General features: G+C 41.9%; 1 protein-coding gene across 1 annotated transcript in view; it reads left to right on the plus strand.

Moving 5' to 3' along the window:
• Positions 1-17,105, plus strand: part of raver2 (ribonucleoprotein, PTB-binding 2) — a 79,795-nt gene that overhangs the window by 39,302 nt on the left and 23,388 nt on the right. Inside the window, exons 4-6 of the mRNA XM_046392342.1 lie at positions 4,406-4,713; positions 5,513-5,677; positions 16,597-16,788. Of these exons, the coding sequence (XP_046248298.1) occupies positions 4,406-4,713; positions 5,513-5,677; positions 16,597-16,788 (665 nt within the window). The remainder of the gene's footprint in view (positions 1-4,405; positions 4,714-5,512; positions 5,678-16,596; positions 16,789-17,105) is intronic.

The following is a 17,105-nucleotide window of genomic DNA, read 5'->3' on the forward strand; positions in this document are numbered from 1 at the left end:
CTGTAACTTTTCCTTTTTTCCTTTTACCGACGTGGATCGCTGGGCAATCAGCTGATCGCACGTTAACGAGCCGCGCGCCGACTTTGTTAAGGACGAAACAAAGTTTGTTAACTTTTCCACCGGTGATTTTCTCCGCTGCCGCCGAGAGATCAACACTCCGCATCTTCTGAATAACGGACCGCCAGCATCCCGCCGAGGACGACGCTGCGAACGTTTAAGCGGATCATTCTTTCAAACTCCGAATGATCGGAGCAACGCAACGTAAGAGGCTTATGTCTGGGCAGAGATAGTGTAACGTAGGGTTGTTTACACATGATTTCTATAACTTTTAAGTGCTGCATTCATTGATTTTGTTTTCCGGTCGGTCATTTCCGCCGTTTCAGCGAGACCGCGCGTCACCAGTTAAAGGGCCAATAGCTGAGCAGATAAGCTCCGGTTTACTGACTCCGCTATTGTGTGGTGACACGCGAGTTTCTAAAGAATTAGAGTGGATTATTTTATTGGGTTGTGTTTTCTTGTATTTTCATTTCTATCTTTCCTCACACTCTTCTTTCTGAACGGTGAGGCGAAAGTCCGAGCACGCGATCACGAACCGTAACCAAGGGGTACGTGGCGCTCAAAGGCTTCCGCCCATCGTTCTCTTCTGTGACCACATAAGCAACATCACATTGGTTATCACCATCTTGGCTCTGAATAATACGGCCGGCGTATTCTTCCGTAGTCATTTTGGGTTTTGCTGAGTCATCACATGCGTGTGACTAGCTGTTTGTTTGCTGAGTCATCCTTCATGTGGTTGTTCATCCTGGTGTGCTGACCCCTCCTCACGTAGTCCTCCACCATTTTGGTTGTAGTTTCCCCACTCGCCATTCTGGTTGTAGCTCCTCCCCTCATGTGGCCATCCGCCACCTTAATTGTAGTCAGCCACTAGCTTGTTGTTAGCTGCTATCCTGCTGCTATCTTGCTAACCGCCATTTTGTTTGTTTTTAGCCTGTAGCTTGTTAGCCACCCTCTGGCTAGCTTGCTAACCGCCATCTTGTTTGTTTTTAGCCACTAGCTTGTTAGCCGCTACCTGGCTAACTTGTTAGCCCCATACTGTAGTCATCATCTCTCTCTCTCACACACACCCATACACACACACACACACACACTCCTATATATATGCACACCTATGTATAGATATACTCTTGTTGCTGTACCTGTGTTATCTTTAGTTAATAGTTAATGTGTGTTGATAAAACTTAGATTATAATAGTGTTTATTACCAAGTGATACTTATCTATGGATGGTTGTTGCTGTTTAATAAATCCTGTTATAGTTTAACCTGTCGTTGTCGGTGGTTGTTGTGTATGTACTTGTAATACCAGCTGAATTCATGACAGCCAGTGCTCGGATTCATCCTTCACAATTTTAAGAGACTGTTTTCCCATTAATTAATTTGGCTATTGGTCCCTGGTGACAGGGTGGTGCCCCGATATTTATGTGTATTAAGCATACACTGATTTTACTTTAATGATTATTTCCCATAATCATTGACTCTTTGCCAATAACCAAATTGCTCCTACTAAGTCGCACAACAACAATTTTGGGCCTAGCTTACGTTGTGCTTGATGTTCAGTCACTGGTAATATCTTAAAATGTTCACAATGATCCATGCAATCAGCTGTCCATGTATTTAGAATGCAGTGTCATTAAAGTCCCTGCTGGTGGAATGGTCACCTGTCCCAATACTTTTGTCTATGTAGTGCCCTCTTTTCTGCAGGCAAAGCCCGAAAATCACACAAATCCCTTTTCCTGTTTCCGCTCTGACAGTCTTGTGCTTCTCTTCTGCACCATCAGTCAGTATCACATTTTATTTGATCTCCTAAGAAATGATGTAACTGCGTTAAATCTGAACGCTGTTTTTGAGGGAAGTTGCTTATGACATTGCATCTTAAAAACATCACTATGGTTACGTTGGACCACAGAATTTGTCTCTCAGTATGAAGTGCCTGTGTGTCCTTGCTATGGTAGCATGGCTCCATGTTTACAATTTGAATTAATTCTATTAGTCTTTTAACATTTCAGATGCCAGAAGGTGCTGTGATTTTGCTTTTTTTTTTATTGCGACTGCATGCACTTTCTCAAAGAAATAGTCAAACCTCCGAGCTGCACAATGCAGTTTCAAGGTTATGACCTCTGAGCGAGTCCAGCGAGGCAGCGGAAACGCCAGGCTTTGCTCAGTAGTTCCAACATAAGATGTTTAGGAAAGTGATGCAGAGTCTTGTTTACTTTGCTCTCTCATATTTACAGGATGTGACACAATATTATTTCCTTGGAAATTAGATTTGACTTGGGTCCAGTGTAACCACATCCTCAGCACATTATGTATTTGGCCGCTGGTGAACTGGGGCCTCTTTCAGAAAGCAGGTTTAACAAACTCCTGAGTTCAGTCCAGAACTCTGAGATGGGAACCTCACAGTTCCAGAGCATCTGATCAGAATTAGTTCAGTCAAGTCTGAATATGTTCACTCTGAGTGAAGGTTCTGTCATTCTACCTGCCAACGCGTGAATAAAGAGCAGAGTTTCCATTTTCATCCAGCCGAGCTTCAAATATGAATGCATGCCAGTGCAGCTCAGACATTTATTGTAAGGAGCGGGTGTGGGAAAAGCAGCCTGTAATTTAATACTGTTACCTTTAATTCAGCGTAATCCACTCATTCATCATTTATTGACTTGAAATGTCCTCAGTGGATGAAGTGCTGGAATCCAGTGTTTAGGCCCGTTCAGCTGCAGCCTGACGGGGACAAAATGCAAGTGACAGGAACTGAAGGGGAAAACATGGATCAAATGAAGTTCCAGAAATCTTGCTCAACAGCATTTATATTTCAGTGTACATAAATTTAAAAATATTTGCAGACTGTATTCAAAAACTTCCTTTTAAACAACGTTGATCACCGTCTTATACTGCATGTGTAAACTTTCAGCATTTCAGTGCAGGGGAACTGGTTGCAACCTGACAGCTGCCTTAATGTCCACACAGTCACTGTGTTATAAATGTAGCCTGAACAATCAATCCATGATGTCCACAGATTGCTGTCTCTGTCCTCTTGTCATTGACAGATTGGTCATGAAAACAGTATTTATAGTCTTTGAGCAGTAAATTACTAACTAATCCAGATTTCTGTCTTTCTAAAAACATAAACTTGTACAAATTGATGCGTCCTGATACCTGCTTAGACATCGACTGCATGTGAGACAGTACACAACTGATAGAGGAAATGAAACTGTGTGTCAGACGGCCGCTTCAGGCTCAGCAGCAGCAGGCGAGTCAGAGAGAAACTAACCTGCCAGCAAGCAGGTTCCAGATTTCACTAAACCCACTTCCCAGAATAGGACCGTGGTTAACTTCCTTTAGACCACTTTTGAGGAGAGATCCCAGTTTTGTGACAGTTTAGTTTAGCACACACACATGGTTTTATGATACACGGTTGAGATTATCATCAATTTATCACCACCTCATTTTATGTGGGCAGTTTTATTAATGGGCTTTTACACATTGTGTTGGTTTTGAGCTACGTATGAATATGAAGCCTGTTGGAAATTCTTAGTAAGTCTTTGCTAACTGGACTGTAAGTTAACATGATGACACCTTCCTTATAGACTAATGTAAATATGTTAGGCTACAGACAAACACTTGGGCACCCTGTAACGACTGGCAGCCTCAGAAATGATAACCACTGCTGCTTTAATGGACTAAAATGAAATGAGATAGTTTTTCTTGGAAACCAGCGGATGTTTTCAGTTCCAGGAAAGGGAGAAAAGACAGAAAATAAACATGAAGCACAAACAGCGATTGGAGGAGAAACATTATCACTGGCATGAAAACGAGGCACATTTGTCGTAAGGTATCGCAGTTAAATTACCAGTCACACACTCACACACGAGTCAGGTTGTGGTGTTTCAGTGAGATAAGGTGTGTATGTGTGTGTCACAGTGGATTCCCCCTACACAGTGGCTCCCTATTGGCTTTCTAGCTAATGTGTTGTCTTTCTCTCTGTGTATCTGTCTGTCTGTCTCTATGACTGTCTGTCTGTGATCTTGGTGATTTTGCTTGTTTGTTTACCTTTAATTTTTTTTCCACATTTGGCCTGTCATTTTTTTCTTTCTTTTTTTCTTTCTTTTTTTTATTTTTTTTTGTTTTTGCTTTTCATGTGACTTGTTTTTTTGCATGTTTTTGACTGTGTGTCTCCATTCTGCATCCCACACAAACTGCTTTCTGCCTGTTTTTGAATGTGGGCTTTAAATGTGTGTTTGTCTCTCACACGTCCCCGTCCACTTATGTCTGTGCATCTCTTTCTTTGTGTCCACTCTTGTCTTCGTCTGTCTTCTCCTCTCGTTGCCGTCTCCATAATGTCCCCTCCTCCAGCCTTTGTGACTTTGCTGAACGGGGACCAGGCTCAGGATGCCATCCGCTCCCTCCATCACAGCACTGTACGTGGACGCCTGATCAACGTCACCCTGCAGCCCACCGACTCACTGCTCTGCCTCACCAACCTGCCCCACACCTTCACCGCCCAGCAGTTTGAGGAGCTGGTACGCGCCTACGGAAACATCGAGCGCTCCTTCCTGGTGTACAGCGAGCTGACGGGTCACTCCAAAGGATATGGGTTTGTCGAATACATGAAGAAGGACTCTGCTTCACGGGCTCGTTCTGAGCTGCTGGGCCGACCACTGGTATGTCACAGTGGCGTTTAAAGATGTATTTTTATTTGATTGTGCTTAACACAAACTGATCTGAGCTGAATTTGCTCGGTTTGACTGTACGACTCAAGTTAATGTGATTTCATAAAATCATACCTCACATTTTATTTTAACTTACCTAATTGAAACAAATGATTTGATTATGCTGGACTGGGCTACTGGCCAACACAAAGCAGATCTTAAATTTACATTACTTTATTTAATTTAGCTCTAAACTGTGACCAGCTGGCCTGATTTGATTCAGACATGAAAGTGAGCAGAAAGAGGAATGATGAGACATTTGAGTCTTTCCCACATCCTCACCTTGACTTGTTTACCTCCACAAAACGTGGGTAAAGCTTGTAATCATCAGCTGAAGTTGATTAAAAACTGGCCTCACAGAGGAGGAGAGATAATCAGTGAAAAAAATACTGTAATTCGAGTTTGGTTTCAATTTATCTCCTATAACCATAAGTGCGCAGTGTAAACACAAAAATGATGGTGGACAAAAGAAAAAAACGAATCATCGTATTAAGATTATGCGACAGTTTGTCTGACCTTGCGTTTGTAATCAGCTCGAGCGTTGAAACAAATTCTGTAGATGGGAGTGCAGCTCAAGAGCTGACAAGCTTTCAAATCAACACTTTGGAGCCAAAAGGATGAGTATATAATGACAAGTGAATCTGTATTTAGGAATATATTTTATAATAAATGCAGAGTTTAGAGGTCACTTATGTAGTGCTGGAGTGTGAAGCCAGTTCAGGGTCTAAAAATCGAATTCGGATTATTTCAGGGCGATCGCTCGTTGATGGTGCAGTGGATGGATGTCAACCAGCTGAGTCAAGAGGAGAACCTGCACTCCAAGTGTCTGTGTGTGAACCGGCTGCCGCTGGACCTCTGCGACTCTGAGGAGCTGACCCAGCTCTTCTCTGAAACCTACAAGCCCGTCTTCTGCCAGGTGAGTGTTTTTTTACGTGTGTGACGGAGTGTCAAGGCATGCAGATTCTGTAGCTCTGCAGCATTACAAATATATTGTTCAGAAAGTTATTAATTCTTACCATTTCACAGCATGTTGAAAGCATAGACATCCAAGTATGACAGGCAATTTAGCAAGTATAATAACAGCCCAACAGAAGTGTGACAGGGCTTTTTAGTTTTCACATCTCGTACGAGCAAGTTCAGACCTGCAGAAATTATGTATCCAAAAGGCTACGGCTCATTGAACATGTTCGTGCCATGAAACCCGGGGGTTTAGATAAATGTTCCCAAATTTTATTTTTCAATTTCTCAGAGCTATATAATATGGCAGCAGCTGAAAAAGAACATGTCATTCATCAATAATGTCACACAAACTCCTCCAAAGGATCTGTTCTTCATAATACAGATGATTCACTCACAAATGGTTTCCTTCCTCTCTCTCTCTCTCTCTCTCTCACACGCACACACACACACACACACACGCACACACACACACACACACACACACACACACACACATGCTTATCAATCGATCACCAGCAGGTGAGAGAGACTGATATGATATAAAATTCAGGGGTCAGCATCCCATCAGCCGACCTATCACCAAACAGCTGTTTCCATGGTGAAGTGTGGCTGCTGTGACACCAGCTCCACCCATCAACACACTCCCTCCCACTCAGTTCAGCTGTGTTATGCACCACCCTACCCCTTTGCCTCCACTCCACCCCCACATGCCCATTTAGACATCACTCAATGGGTATCTGTCATCTACTGCATCTCCAGTTTTAGCTCCACCCCTCTGCCCTGCTCCCACATAAAAATCAATACTCCCACATCATCCGGGTCCCATGATGCTTTGTGGGTGTTAGCTCATGCTGCTTCGCTGTTGCAGAGCCAGCAGGCTTTGACCTATGGTTCAGCATTTTATTTTATTTTTTTAACTACTTCACAGTGTGTGCTTGCCTGAGAGTGTGTGTACTACTGCACTTCAGCTTGTATGCACCAGAATAAAGTGCAAAGCCTCTGAAACCCAGCACATCAATGAACAGGATGCAGAAACAACATCTGCAGGGATATGAAAACATGCTAGCATTCAGACAAGTAGTCAAAAACGGCCCTGTCTGTGTGGGACAGGGTTTAAAGCCATTTTTTATCCTGACATTTATCCTGCATTAGACTTCAGGTTTTTGAGGTTAGTTTGGCCATCGCACATTTACTGCTAGTACTAACTAGAACCTGAGCCGTTCTGTGAGGCTGCCAACGTGCTCACATGCTAACATGATGATGTTGCAGGCGTGATGCTACTGCGCCTGCATTTTTACGTGCGTGATTTGACCAAATATGTCACATACAACATGGACAGTTCCAAAAAATATGCCACTGAAATACATTTAAAAGCACTTTAAACGCTGCCTAAGCAAGTCTTCTATCATAATTTGAGTTTCACTCATATTTCAAATCGTATTTCTTTTCTTTCTGTGCTTTCCTTCATTTCAACCTTTTCTACCTTTTCTAATGTAATCAGAGGGGTTACAATGAAATGTTTGCAGTTCCCAAATATCTAAGATGGGATTTATGGGTGCATGAAAGTCTTTGTGGACATTTGTGTCTTTATATATTAAATTTGGGTTTATACGTAAATGGACATTTGCACATTTCTTCTGAGAGGAAACATGTTAAAGGGTTGTGGAATGTGCTGTCGAGGTTTGTGTTGGTTTGAACCACAGTGGCCAATGTTTCGTTTGCAGATGCTCAATGAGTTTGTCAGCTTGTCAAATGTGATACTGCTGGGGATACACTGGATTTCAAAGCAAGAAAATGGACAGAAATTGTGTGAAAGATGTTATTCCCAGAGCTCTGGTTCTGTTTTAACGAAACTGCTCTGCTGCAGTTAGCGCAGTCTTGTCTGGTTTACCATTTTCCACCACAGAGACTGATGTATTTGGGCTTCCTGGAAGCCAGTAGGTTTAAGATGCTGCATATATGAACAGTTGTGATGTGAGAAAGAATTTGGTCTTCTTGGTTTGCTGCATATTCCTTTGTCTGAAATCTTTACCTAATGTGTCACTGTTGTTAGCTGCAGTCTGTCTTACATAAACCTCCTCCCTCCTCTGGGCACAAAGGTAGTCCTGTTGTCACTTTTCCTCAGATCAGAGTGCACTTAACCCGTGGCCTTGGCCCTGAGCGCCATCATTCTGCTACCCACGAAAGGGCCCTCCAGGCAGCACTTTAGCTTGACTCAGCCAGCAGAGATGGAGGGAGGAGAGGGTAACAAATGTCAACCATATTAGAGGGAAGGACAGCAGGATGGAGACAGGAAGGGCTGATGGGAATAAGAGAGGAGGGAGGACAGCACTGAGAATGCCAGACCTATTAGAGAGACGGTGGAGTGAGGGAGGAGAGGACTGACAGTGTCAGACCTAATAGAAGGAAGGGAGAGAGGTGGGGAGTGATGGAGAGATGAGGTGAAGTGGCGAAGAGAGGTAGACTGTCAGCCACAGTGAAAAGATTGTTGGCATATTTAAAACTGAGCAAATTAAAAAATCTCACATTAACGTTAAGAGAAAATAAAACAAATTTGATGTGTGGACTTAAACAGCGGAGCTCGAAGTTGGATGTTTTTTACAGAAATGGTGTACAGATGGAGACAAGTTGATAAAGGGAATATTTACGGCAGGCTGAGCAGAAACAGTGACTGTTGTATGGGCTGAGCGAGGTGCTCCATGTCATGCGTTAGTACATACGGTAGATGACACCCCTCACACCTCGTCTAACTGCTCACCTTTGCTGTAATGACTGGAACCTGCCGCCAACCTGTCAGTGATCACATGTCGCACAGAGCAGCGCGGTGTGTATCTGTCCATGTTACGTGATAACGTATACATTTAGAAATACTTCATTTCATATTACAGTGCAGTCAGTACACACAAAAAACCCCTACATCTAAAGAGCGTCTTTGTTTTGCAGGTTCCTCATTGATGTACTGTATTACGATGCAGTCCCACATTATGTTTGTACTATACTATACACTGTTACTTAGCTACAAGGAAGAGGAGGCATATGTGTAATGTGATGTCATACATGAGCTACTGAAAGTGCTGAACTGTTTATTCCATACTTGAATTACTAATACTTATTCAAGTATCAGTATACAGTTACCATCCTGAGGTAGTACAAGCTTGTACACTTGCTGTTTTGACTTTGTGCTGTGTCAGGCTTTAATTTAGAAGATGCTTATTTGGGGGTAAAAACAAAAAAAGAAGAAGAAGTAGAAGAATAACAAACAGGAAGCAGAACAGCATCCATGATGATAATATCAAGTTAGTCAGTGTGGCAAGCACAGGAAAGGCACAGAAAAAAAAAAAAAGAAAGTACTGTAATGAAGTACAAATTTGAAGCATTTGTCCTTCACTTTAGTCTTTATTCGTTTGCTCCCGTACAGGTCAGACTGAAATATTGTACTTCACTGAATTTGTCTGACAATTTTAGTTAGTAGTTACACTCCAAATGAATATTTTTACGTACAAAACATGCGTGAGCTTATAAAACATGGTGCTCTCTTATAAATATAACTACCCACGTATTCCGAGTACAGCTCGAATGTTTTTCATGGGTCCAGCTTGTGAGGATCTCATGTTCCTTTTAATACTTGTTAGTCATTTTGGTGTTGGTTGTGTTGGTTGGGCAAAACAAACCGTGTGAAGGCGTCGCCGTGACGCCGTTTCTCAGTAAACAGTAAATGTGTTCAGGAGATTATCATTAGTTGTAGTCCAACACAGAAGAGTTCAAAGTGACCACAACAACCAACTACAACAGTAAAGTCTTGCTTTTATATTAATACATGATCGATAATCTTTCAATGATATATTTTATAAACAGTAGCAGGGATTTTGCTGCATTAAGTACTTTAATACTGTCCTGATTATACTTAAGCACTTTTACTTAATTAACATTTTCAATGCAGGTGTTAACATTGACAAAAACATCATTATAAGGGATGGATGGACGGATGCAAAGATGGATGAATAGACCACAATCCAAATCAGCACGTTTCAACTATGAAGCAGAGACGACAATATGATGAGCTTTATTTTGCTGTCAGAAAATGTAGGCGGTTTTATTGTGAAGGATCAGGAGTGGGGAAAAATATAATTTTGAATAGTTAATGTGATTTAAAGTGAAGAACACGTTCCACACAATCATCGGCGCTGATTGTCACTCAGCTACTCAAAGCCTCTCTAAGTTCAGTCTTCAGACACGTGACACAATTATTGCACCCTTTTGGTGAAACTTGCAGCGCTTTCAAAGTTTTGTTTAAAGAAGGAATAAAGATAATAAAACACAAACATTTGTTAGGCGGATTTTAACTTTCGTTCTGTTTCAGCAGAATCGATTCATGTGAGATCACGCGATCTTAGGATTTACGACGTCTTCATTATTTCATCTAGAGTTTCCTACTTTGAAATCAATGTTTTTAATCATAGTCAGGCTTTCATCTTTCATCCTTTCACACACACACACACACACACCCTCTGTTGGACTCATCTAACTCTCTTCATACACATCTTTACTGTGACAGGTCATGGACCTTTCTTCTCAGACAGCTGTGACAGGGCTGTCGTGACCTCATCGCTCAGTTCAGACAGCTGATGTGGCCATTTAAATTCTGTTAGAAACACACACACACACACACTAACACACACAAAGTGACAGGGGTGTCCCACACGGTCTTTGACTCAGTCGCTGGCTGGGGACCACGACTCAGGGTCAGGAGCTGTCAGACACACTGATGGCTAGCTTAGCCTCCTTGGTTTTTACACACACACACACATACTGTACATAAGGCCATTGAAAAAAAGACCATTTATCTCAAAGTTTCCATTGTTGCAGTCAGTACCTGCAAGCCGAGCTGTGAGATCAGAGAATATGAGCGCATTGATTTTTGTACTCGTTATAAACTTCTCCTGTCCTTTTTGTTGCTGTACTGATCACGGCACACAGCGTTCGGTCTTTGAGAGAGCATCCATCTGTCCTTGGAGACTCCGGTGAAACATCCTCACTTGTTTCACATTTCTGCTGTTAAACAGGTTGTGGCCTCCGATGTCAGATTAAGATCTTCTGATGCTAAAATCCATCACAGCAGCTCCTCCACCTTCCTGCCCTCCGTCTAAATGAAAGAGCTTGTGCCCATCTTTATACTTTTCATGATTTTGAGGTTTGGTCAGTTAGGTTTTGCTCGGTTAGTGCTTACTATCATGAAGAATATTTTCGGTTTCTGGCCTTAAGCCTCGCATCCGCACAAAACAAGAATTGGGCGCAAAATTTGTCCAATTTTGTGATTTGATCTTCAGGTTTATTAACTGCAGACTCCTCGATGGCTGGGTTCTCTGTCAGGCCGTTATACAAGCATAACGGGGTCAACTGCTGTTAATTATGCTAAAATTCAAGCTGAGTGTCACTTTGACTTTGCTCATTTGGCAGAGATGTTTGGTTATGTTGCCCAAACTGGAGATGTTAAGTAATGTTTCAGTATAGTTTAAGAGATTATGATGCAACAGAATACTTAATTCCCAGCACATAAACTAAATTCCAGCATTATGCAACAGGTTACATTTTCATACTTAGCATGTAGTTGACATTCAGCAGTCGGGACAGTGAAGGTCAATGCTGTTATATGGACAAAGTTTGCCTCATTCATCGGCTTCAGCACACACACGTCAGTCAGTCTGTCAAAATCTGCTGAGGCGGAGTGCAGTAATCATGATGTACATAAAGCAGACGGATCAGTCCGCGTTATCCTCATCCATCGGTCGTGACCGGTTATGATTCCCACATCACATCGTCATATTCCACCTTTATTACCTGTTGGCCAAAATATTGATAACCTGCTCTGTTAATTATCAGTAATCGCACTTTGCAGGAGAGGAGTTTCTTCTGGGCCGGTCGTAATTTACACGATGAAGGATGACGTACCGAATTTATGTAGTTAATTGCTCTTTAATTTTTCCCAAATTGTACCTCGAGGAAAAGGCAGAGTAACTGCCTTACTTTAAAGTGGGAAGTAAAACATACCACTTTGTTATCCACCTTTTAACAGCTGAAACACAACGTTGGTTGAAGATCAATTCAAACCTTTTTTTTTTTGATAACTGTGGACATCTTTGTTCACATCTTGATTTCTAATTTTCTTATTGTTGTTGTTGTTCGCTGAGAGCTCAGAACGTGCACACAGCTTTCTTCTTCTGCTGCCTTACATTTCCACCCTCACACCGTATTGCAGCTACTGGTTTCCTGCTTGGATGAGACAGACAGAAAACATGCATTTATGCGCATTTTTTGGAGGGTGAACATGGACATGAACACAACCGACGGAGTGAGAGAACCAAACGACAGCTGGCACACACGCGGCTCACATTCGGTAGGCACAAGTCTACTGTAGATTTACATAATTGTTAGTGCAGATCTGAATAATGATTGAATATTTTATATAGCGTGAGTGCAGTTTGAGAACAATTTGAGTAGAGGGAGGCTCACTCACTTCGCACATTAGTCACACGCACATGCGCACACACACGCACACACACATACACACATAGTTGATGATAGCTTCAATACCATTTGCACACAATCCGGCTTGAATCCAATTTTGTATGTAATGTATGTTTTGTAGTTTACCCACTTGCACTCGGGTCTTACTTGTTACGTTTGCACACAAAAATAATTACAAGCAAGTTTTTTTTGTGTTTCCCTTCCTGTCTTTCCTGGCTCATATCCTCCCTCACCAGTCACTCATGTTTTTCCTCCTCCTCCTCCTCCTCCTCCTCTTTCTCTGTCTTTTTCTCACCACCCCACCCTCTGTCTCACTCCCCCCCATCCTCTACCATCCATCCATCCATCCATCTCTTGAGAGGGAGAGTGGTTCAGGTCATTTTCATACAGTTTGCTTAATGTATGCTGATGATAATAGCCTATCGACCTACTCCTCCACACATACATCCATTTTCCTCCCTCTTTCTTTTCATCCATCCGTCCGTCCATCCATCCATCCATCCATCCATCCATCCATCCGTCCTCTGTTGTGACCAGAGGGAGCAGCAGATGAATGAGAGGAGGGAAGGGAGGAAGTGGAGGGCCACTTGATTGAACCCTGATGGTAACTGCATCAGCGCTCAGGCAGAATAAGTAAAGATAAATTTGCCTCCCGCTCATTATTTGTCCATTTCGACATTAAAAATATCACACATGATAACAAAGAAGTGTCCTCATATGATAGTTTTTCTTGTTTAATTGCTATCAGAAATAGCACTTAGTGCTTTAGTTTTCCTTCTTAATTGCTGTTGATATCACACCATGTGCTCTACAGCTGAAACTGTCAGTTATTGGAAACAGAAAAAGAATTTTGTTTTTTTAAGTTACATTTCTGTGGTATGAACTTCCCAAATGTACGTTTTTGGTGAATTTGCTATTCTATGATACCAGTCTGAATATCTTTGGACTTCAGACTGTTGTTTGACCGAAACTTGCAATTTGAAGATATCACCTTGGCCTTTTGGAATCAGTTTCTTGATATTATATTGGCAAAACTGAAATAAAAAGAAGTAATTGGCTTTACTGAAAATAATCCATGTTAAGAAGCAAAGGGGAAAGGTTAACATAACACAGAGACAACACGGTGCTTCTTAATTAAAAAATAATAGAAATATTAATAAAGCTTCTAATTTGGTCATGTCCTAGCAGTGTGTGTGTTGCTGTACCATCTAAACTCATGCCAGCTCATTGGTTGGATTTGTTTCATCTGGTCACTTAACTGTGTCTTAGAGTAGTTTCCCATCTGGCCACGTTAAATTAACCAGTGCTTTAAATGTCTGATGCAATAAATTGTTCATAATTTTTTTTGTATACAAGGTTTATTTTAACACCTTTGACCTCAATATGCAGCGGGATACTTTGCAGTTGAGAAATAAACTTATCGGTGCTTCTTAGTGAACAAACGCGTATCTAAATCACCTGGGAATTATATTTGGTATTTCTGTTGGAACATCTCTTGTTATGGCCGCCACGATCACAAATACCGACTCAACCTGGCAAAGTTCAGCTCTACTCTGAATACTCAGTCTCCAACTGAATCTACAATCAGTCTCTTCGCAAGTTATTTCCAAAAAACATATGTGTATAAAGCTAAAATAGGCTAAAATAGCTCAGGGACTGGAGATCTCTGCAGCAGATGCTTAAATAGCCTCAGACAGTGGACACATCCTGTGAAACATAACATAAATCAAGCACTCCTTGTGTATTTTTTCAGTATTTATGCTGATTTCAGCCGTGGCCAACAGCAGGTCAAGTGGCGTGCTTTTAACCATAAACCATTAGCTCTCTGCCATTGTCATTATCCAGTATTATCCATTAACTTACAGCTATTAGCCTGCCTGCATTATTTAGCTGCTCCTTGCACACTGGAAATGATTGAACCTTCTTGACAAAAACGTGGTCAGCAGTGCTCTGTGGCCTGGAGAGATCCACTTATTGACCAGTAACCGTGAATAAAATCTGACATTGTTGCATCAAGGTTTCCATGTAGGAAAAACACGAGGCATTTCGCTGGATGTGGTCATTAAACTTGCAGGAAATTGTTACTGTTACTGTCGATCAGTCGCCATTGTTTGTTCGTTTCACGCACATGTTGGAAACGTGTGTGTGTATGTGTGACAGAGCAGTGCAGGGAGAGGATGTATCTCTTTCATGTTGTTGTGCTTTTATCTGTCCATTTTGACAAAAGCAGGTGAGACGAGTTCTTTTTCCTCCATAGAAACACGCTTATTTGCCGGTTAGTCTTGTCATACACAAAAATACACACTCTGGAAAGTGAAAGTGTGTAGTCTGTTGTTCAGAGTCACTTCTGTAACACTGGTCCTCCCCATGGTCTCTTTTATATGTGGATTTGATGGATTTGTTAGCTTAAAGTCTCATAAAACAGTGACCGAATTAGCAATGAGCTACCAACTTTTGGACTCGTTGCTTCGGCTTTGACGTCTGGTGACTCGGGGTGCATGGTGACTTTGGATACATAGATAGCCTGCTCTGGAGGAGATTGCATTTAGGCCATTGAACCCAAATATATTTTTTTATAGCTTTCTGGATAAATGGCATCACTATTCCTAGATGGGAGCCGTAGACCTGATGCAGAAATAGAAAAGAGGCTGTTTGCAGGGGCTTCCTTTGGTCGCCCTGCTGATTTATTAAAAGATGGAATAAATGAAATTAATGTTTCCAGGCGTTTTTGCTCTCTCTGGTGAGGAGAAAATGAAGGTTTCTATTAAGTATTGTGCAGCTTATGTTCGATGACTACAATTATCAGTGAGTACATTTCCTTGCACGTTGAAGAAAAAAAGCCCCTCTAAAAACACGCCGACTCCATTAAAAAGGCTCTTGGTGATAACGCCTCTGGTGGTGCATTCGTTCATTCTTCGTTTTTCATTCTAACAGATAAGAGCGAGGTCTGAAAGGAGAAAACAGGCATGGATATTAAGTTTTAGTGTCAGTTAATCAGGTATTTTGTGAAGATTCAACAGTCTGGCTTGCGTGTTTCATGTCCTGTTTTCTTGGGGGGGTAAGTCTTGTTTCTTCACTGCTGGTGGCTGATAGCATCATTGGCATTTCTGTATACGTCCACAGTGGTTTCAGGTTTCATTTGGCCCACTTGCTCCTGAACACGAACGTCTCCAGTGAAGCACTTCAGATTATCCATCTGTCCAGGTGGTTCGCTCCCTGATTTAAGACTCGGGATATGAATGCATAAGGTTTCTTTTAATCTGGGTAATGCTGTCAGATGTGCATAAGCATTTTTGATGTGTTTCCATTCAGGTAGCCTACAACAGCAGAGCAACGCCAACACAACTTTGCGTTAACCACAGCTGTCGCTCCATTGCTGTTGTAATGGACTGGATCGTTCCCAGATGATTCAAAAGATGCACCGAGCAGCTTCTGGTGCTAATCTCAGCACATATTGCTAATGGTGTATGGCAGAAAGTTTCCAGGGATATACTGGATCATGATCCTGAGACTGTAATGGCTTGACACGAATGCGTGAGCCGCCATGCGTCTTAGGTCCTGCATCTCCTGTTCAGGTGAATCGTATGCAGCTTAGCAGGCTGGTCAGCAGTTTATCACAGGACTGACACACAATCACATTTATTCCTAAAGGCGGTTAAAGTTAGCTTCACATTCTTGCATTATGAGGCATCATAATGTACCACATTTTTGCATATTTCCTGTGAACTGACAGGATCCTTTCTTTTTAATCAGGTACTTGAATGAGAGAAAGTAGCTAATTATACTGATGTAATCAAGTAAAAATGTGACGGTTTTGTGCTCCAGTAACACACATCAAACTAAGAAGGTAAATAAAATTAAGCTGAGGTCTAATGAAACTTTTCTCGGTGCAAAGCGGCTGCACAAGCATAAATCTTATTGGTTGAAATGGTCGATAAATGAAGTTTTTCTTACCTTGAAGCACAAATGGACCACAATGCATTGTGTGTATATGTGAAGGCTTGAGAGTATAGTCAATACCAATTATTTTGCTGTGTGCTGATATTTCTGAATAACTTCCCAGCCTTTACTCTCTCCTCAGTCCAAAAAAGAGCTCAAATCACAAAGAAACACTGTCAGTAAAATGTATGTGTGGTATGGGGACATTTTTCTTCCTTTCTTGTTTACTTTGAGTTTACTGATGACTTGTCGCATGATTTGTAACTTTAAAATTTAAGCTCACAATATGCACATTTAAAAACAGATCTGCGGGCAATTTTAAAAGCTGTTTGCTTCATTAAAGTGTAAGTTGTCATAAATTGATGCAGACTTTTTTTTTTTTTTTTGTCTGACTTTGACTTTGTCTGACAGCTTGCTCAGGATGAGGGCAGCCCAGTCCGAGGCTTTGGTGTGGTGGAGTATGAGAGCGCAGAGCAGGCAGAGGCTGTGCTCATAGAGATGGACCGAACGCTGGTGGGAGGACAGGAGGTCCGTCTGTCACTCTGTACCCCTGGCACCTCGGGGAGAAGCACCCTGGCTGCACTCATCGCCGCCCAGGGTATGGTGAGTATGATGCCCGCATGCCTTTAATCGCATTAAAGGACCCCACGTTGGCCGCTGTATTAAAGGCACAAACACACACATACCCATTAGTGCACACAATTAAATGTGACAGGCTATTGGGCGACCCTTATGAAATGCTGCATGAACAGAAGTGATTGCTGCAATTATAGCAACATTTTCTGGTGAGCAGTTTAGCATCTGGCTCAGCAGAGCAGAACAGAATCACAAGAGAAGAGCAACATCACCAAAGTGCAGTGAGGTGCGATGGATATACGTTGCTTTGAGCAGAGTATGTGCTGTCTGAGCCGCCTGCAGAC

The sequence above is a fragment of the Scatophagus argus genome, chromosome 6, assembly GCF_020382885.2.
Source record: "Scatophagus argus isolate fScaArg1 chromosome 6, fScaArg1.pri, whole genome shotgun sequence".
In the NCBI taxonomy this organism is placed as follows: domain Eukaryota; kingdom Metazoa; phylum Chordata; class Actinopteri; family Scatophagidae; genus Scatophagus; species Scatophagus argus.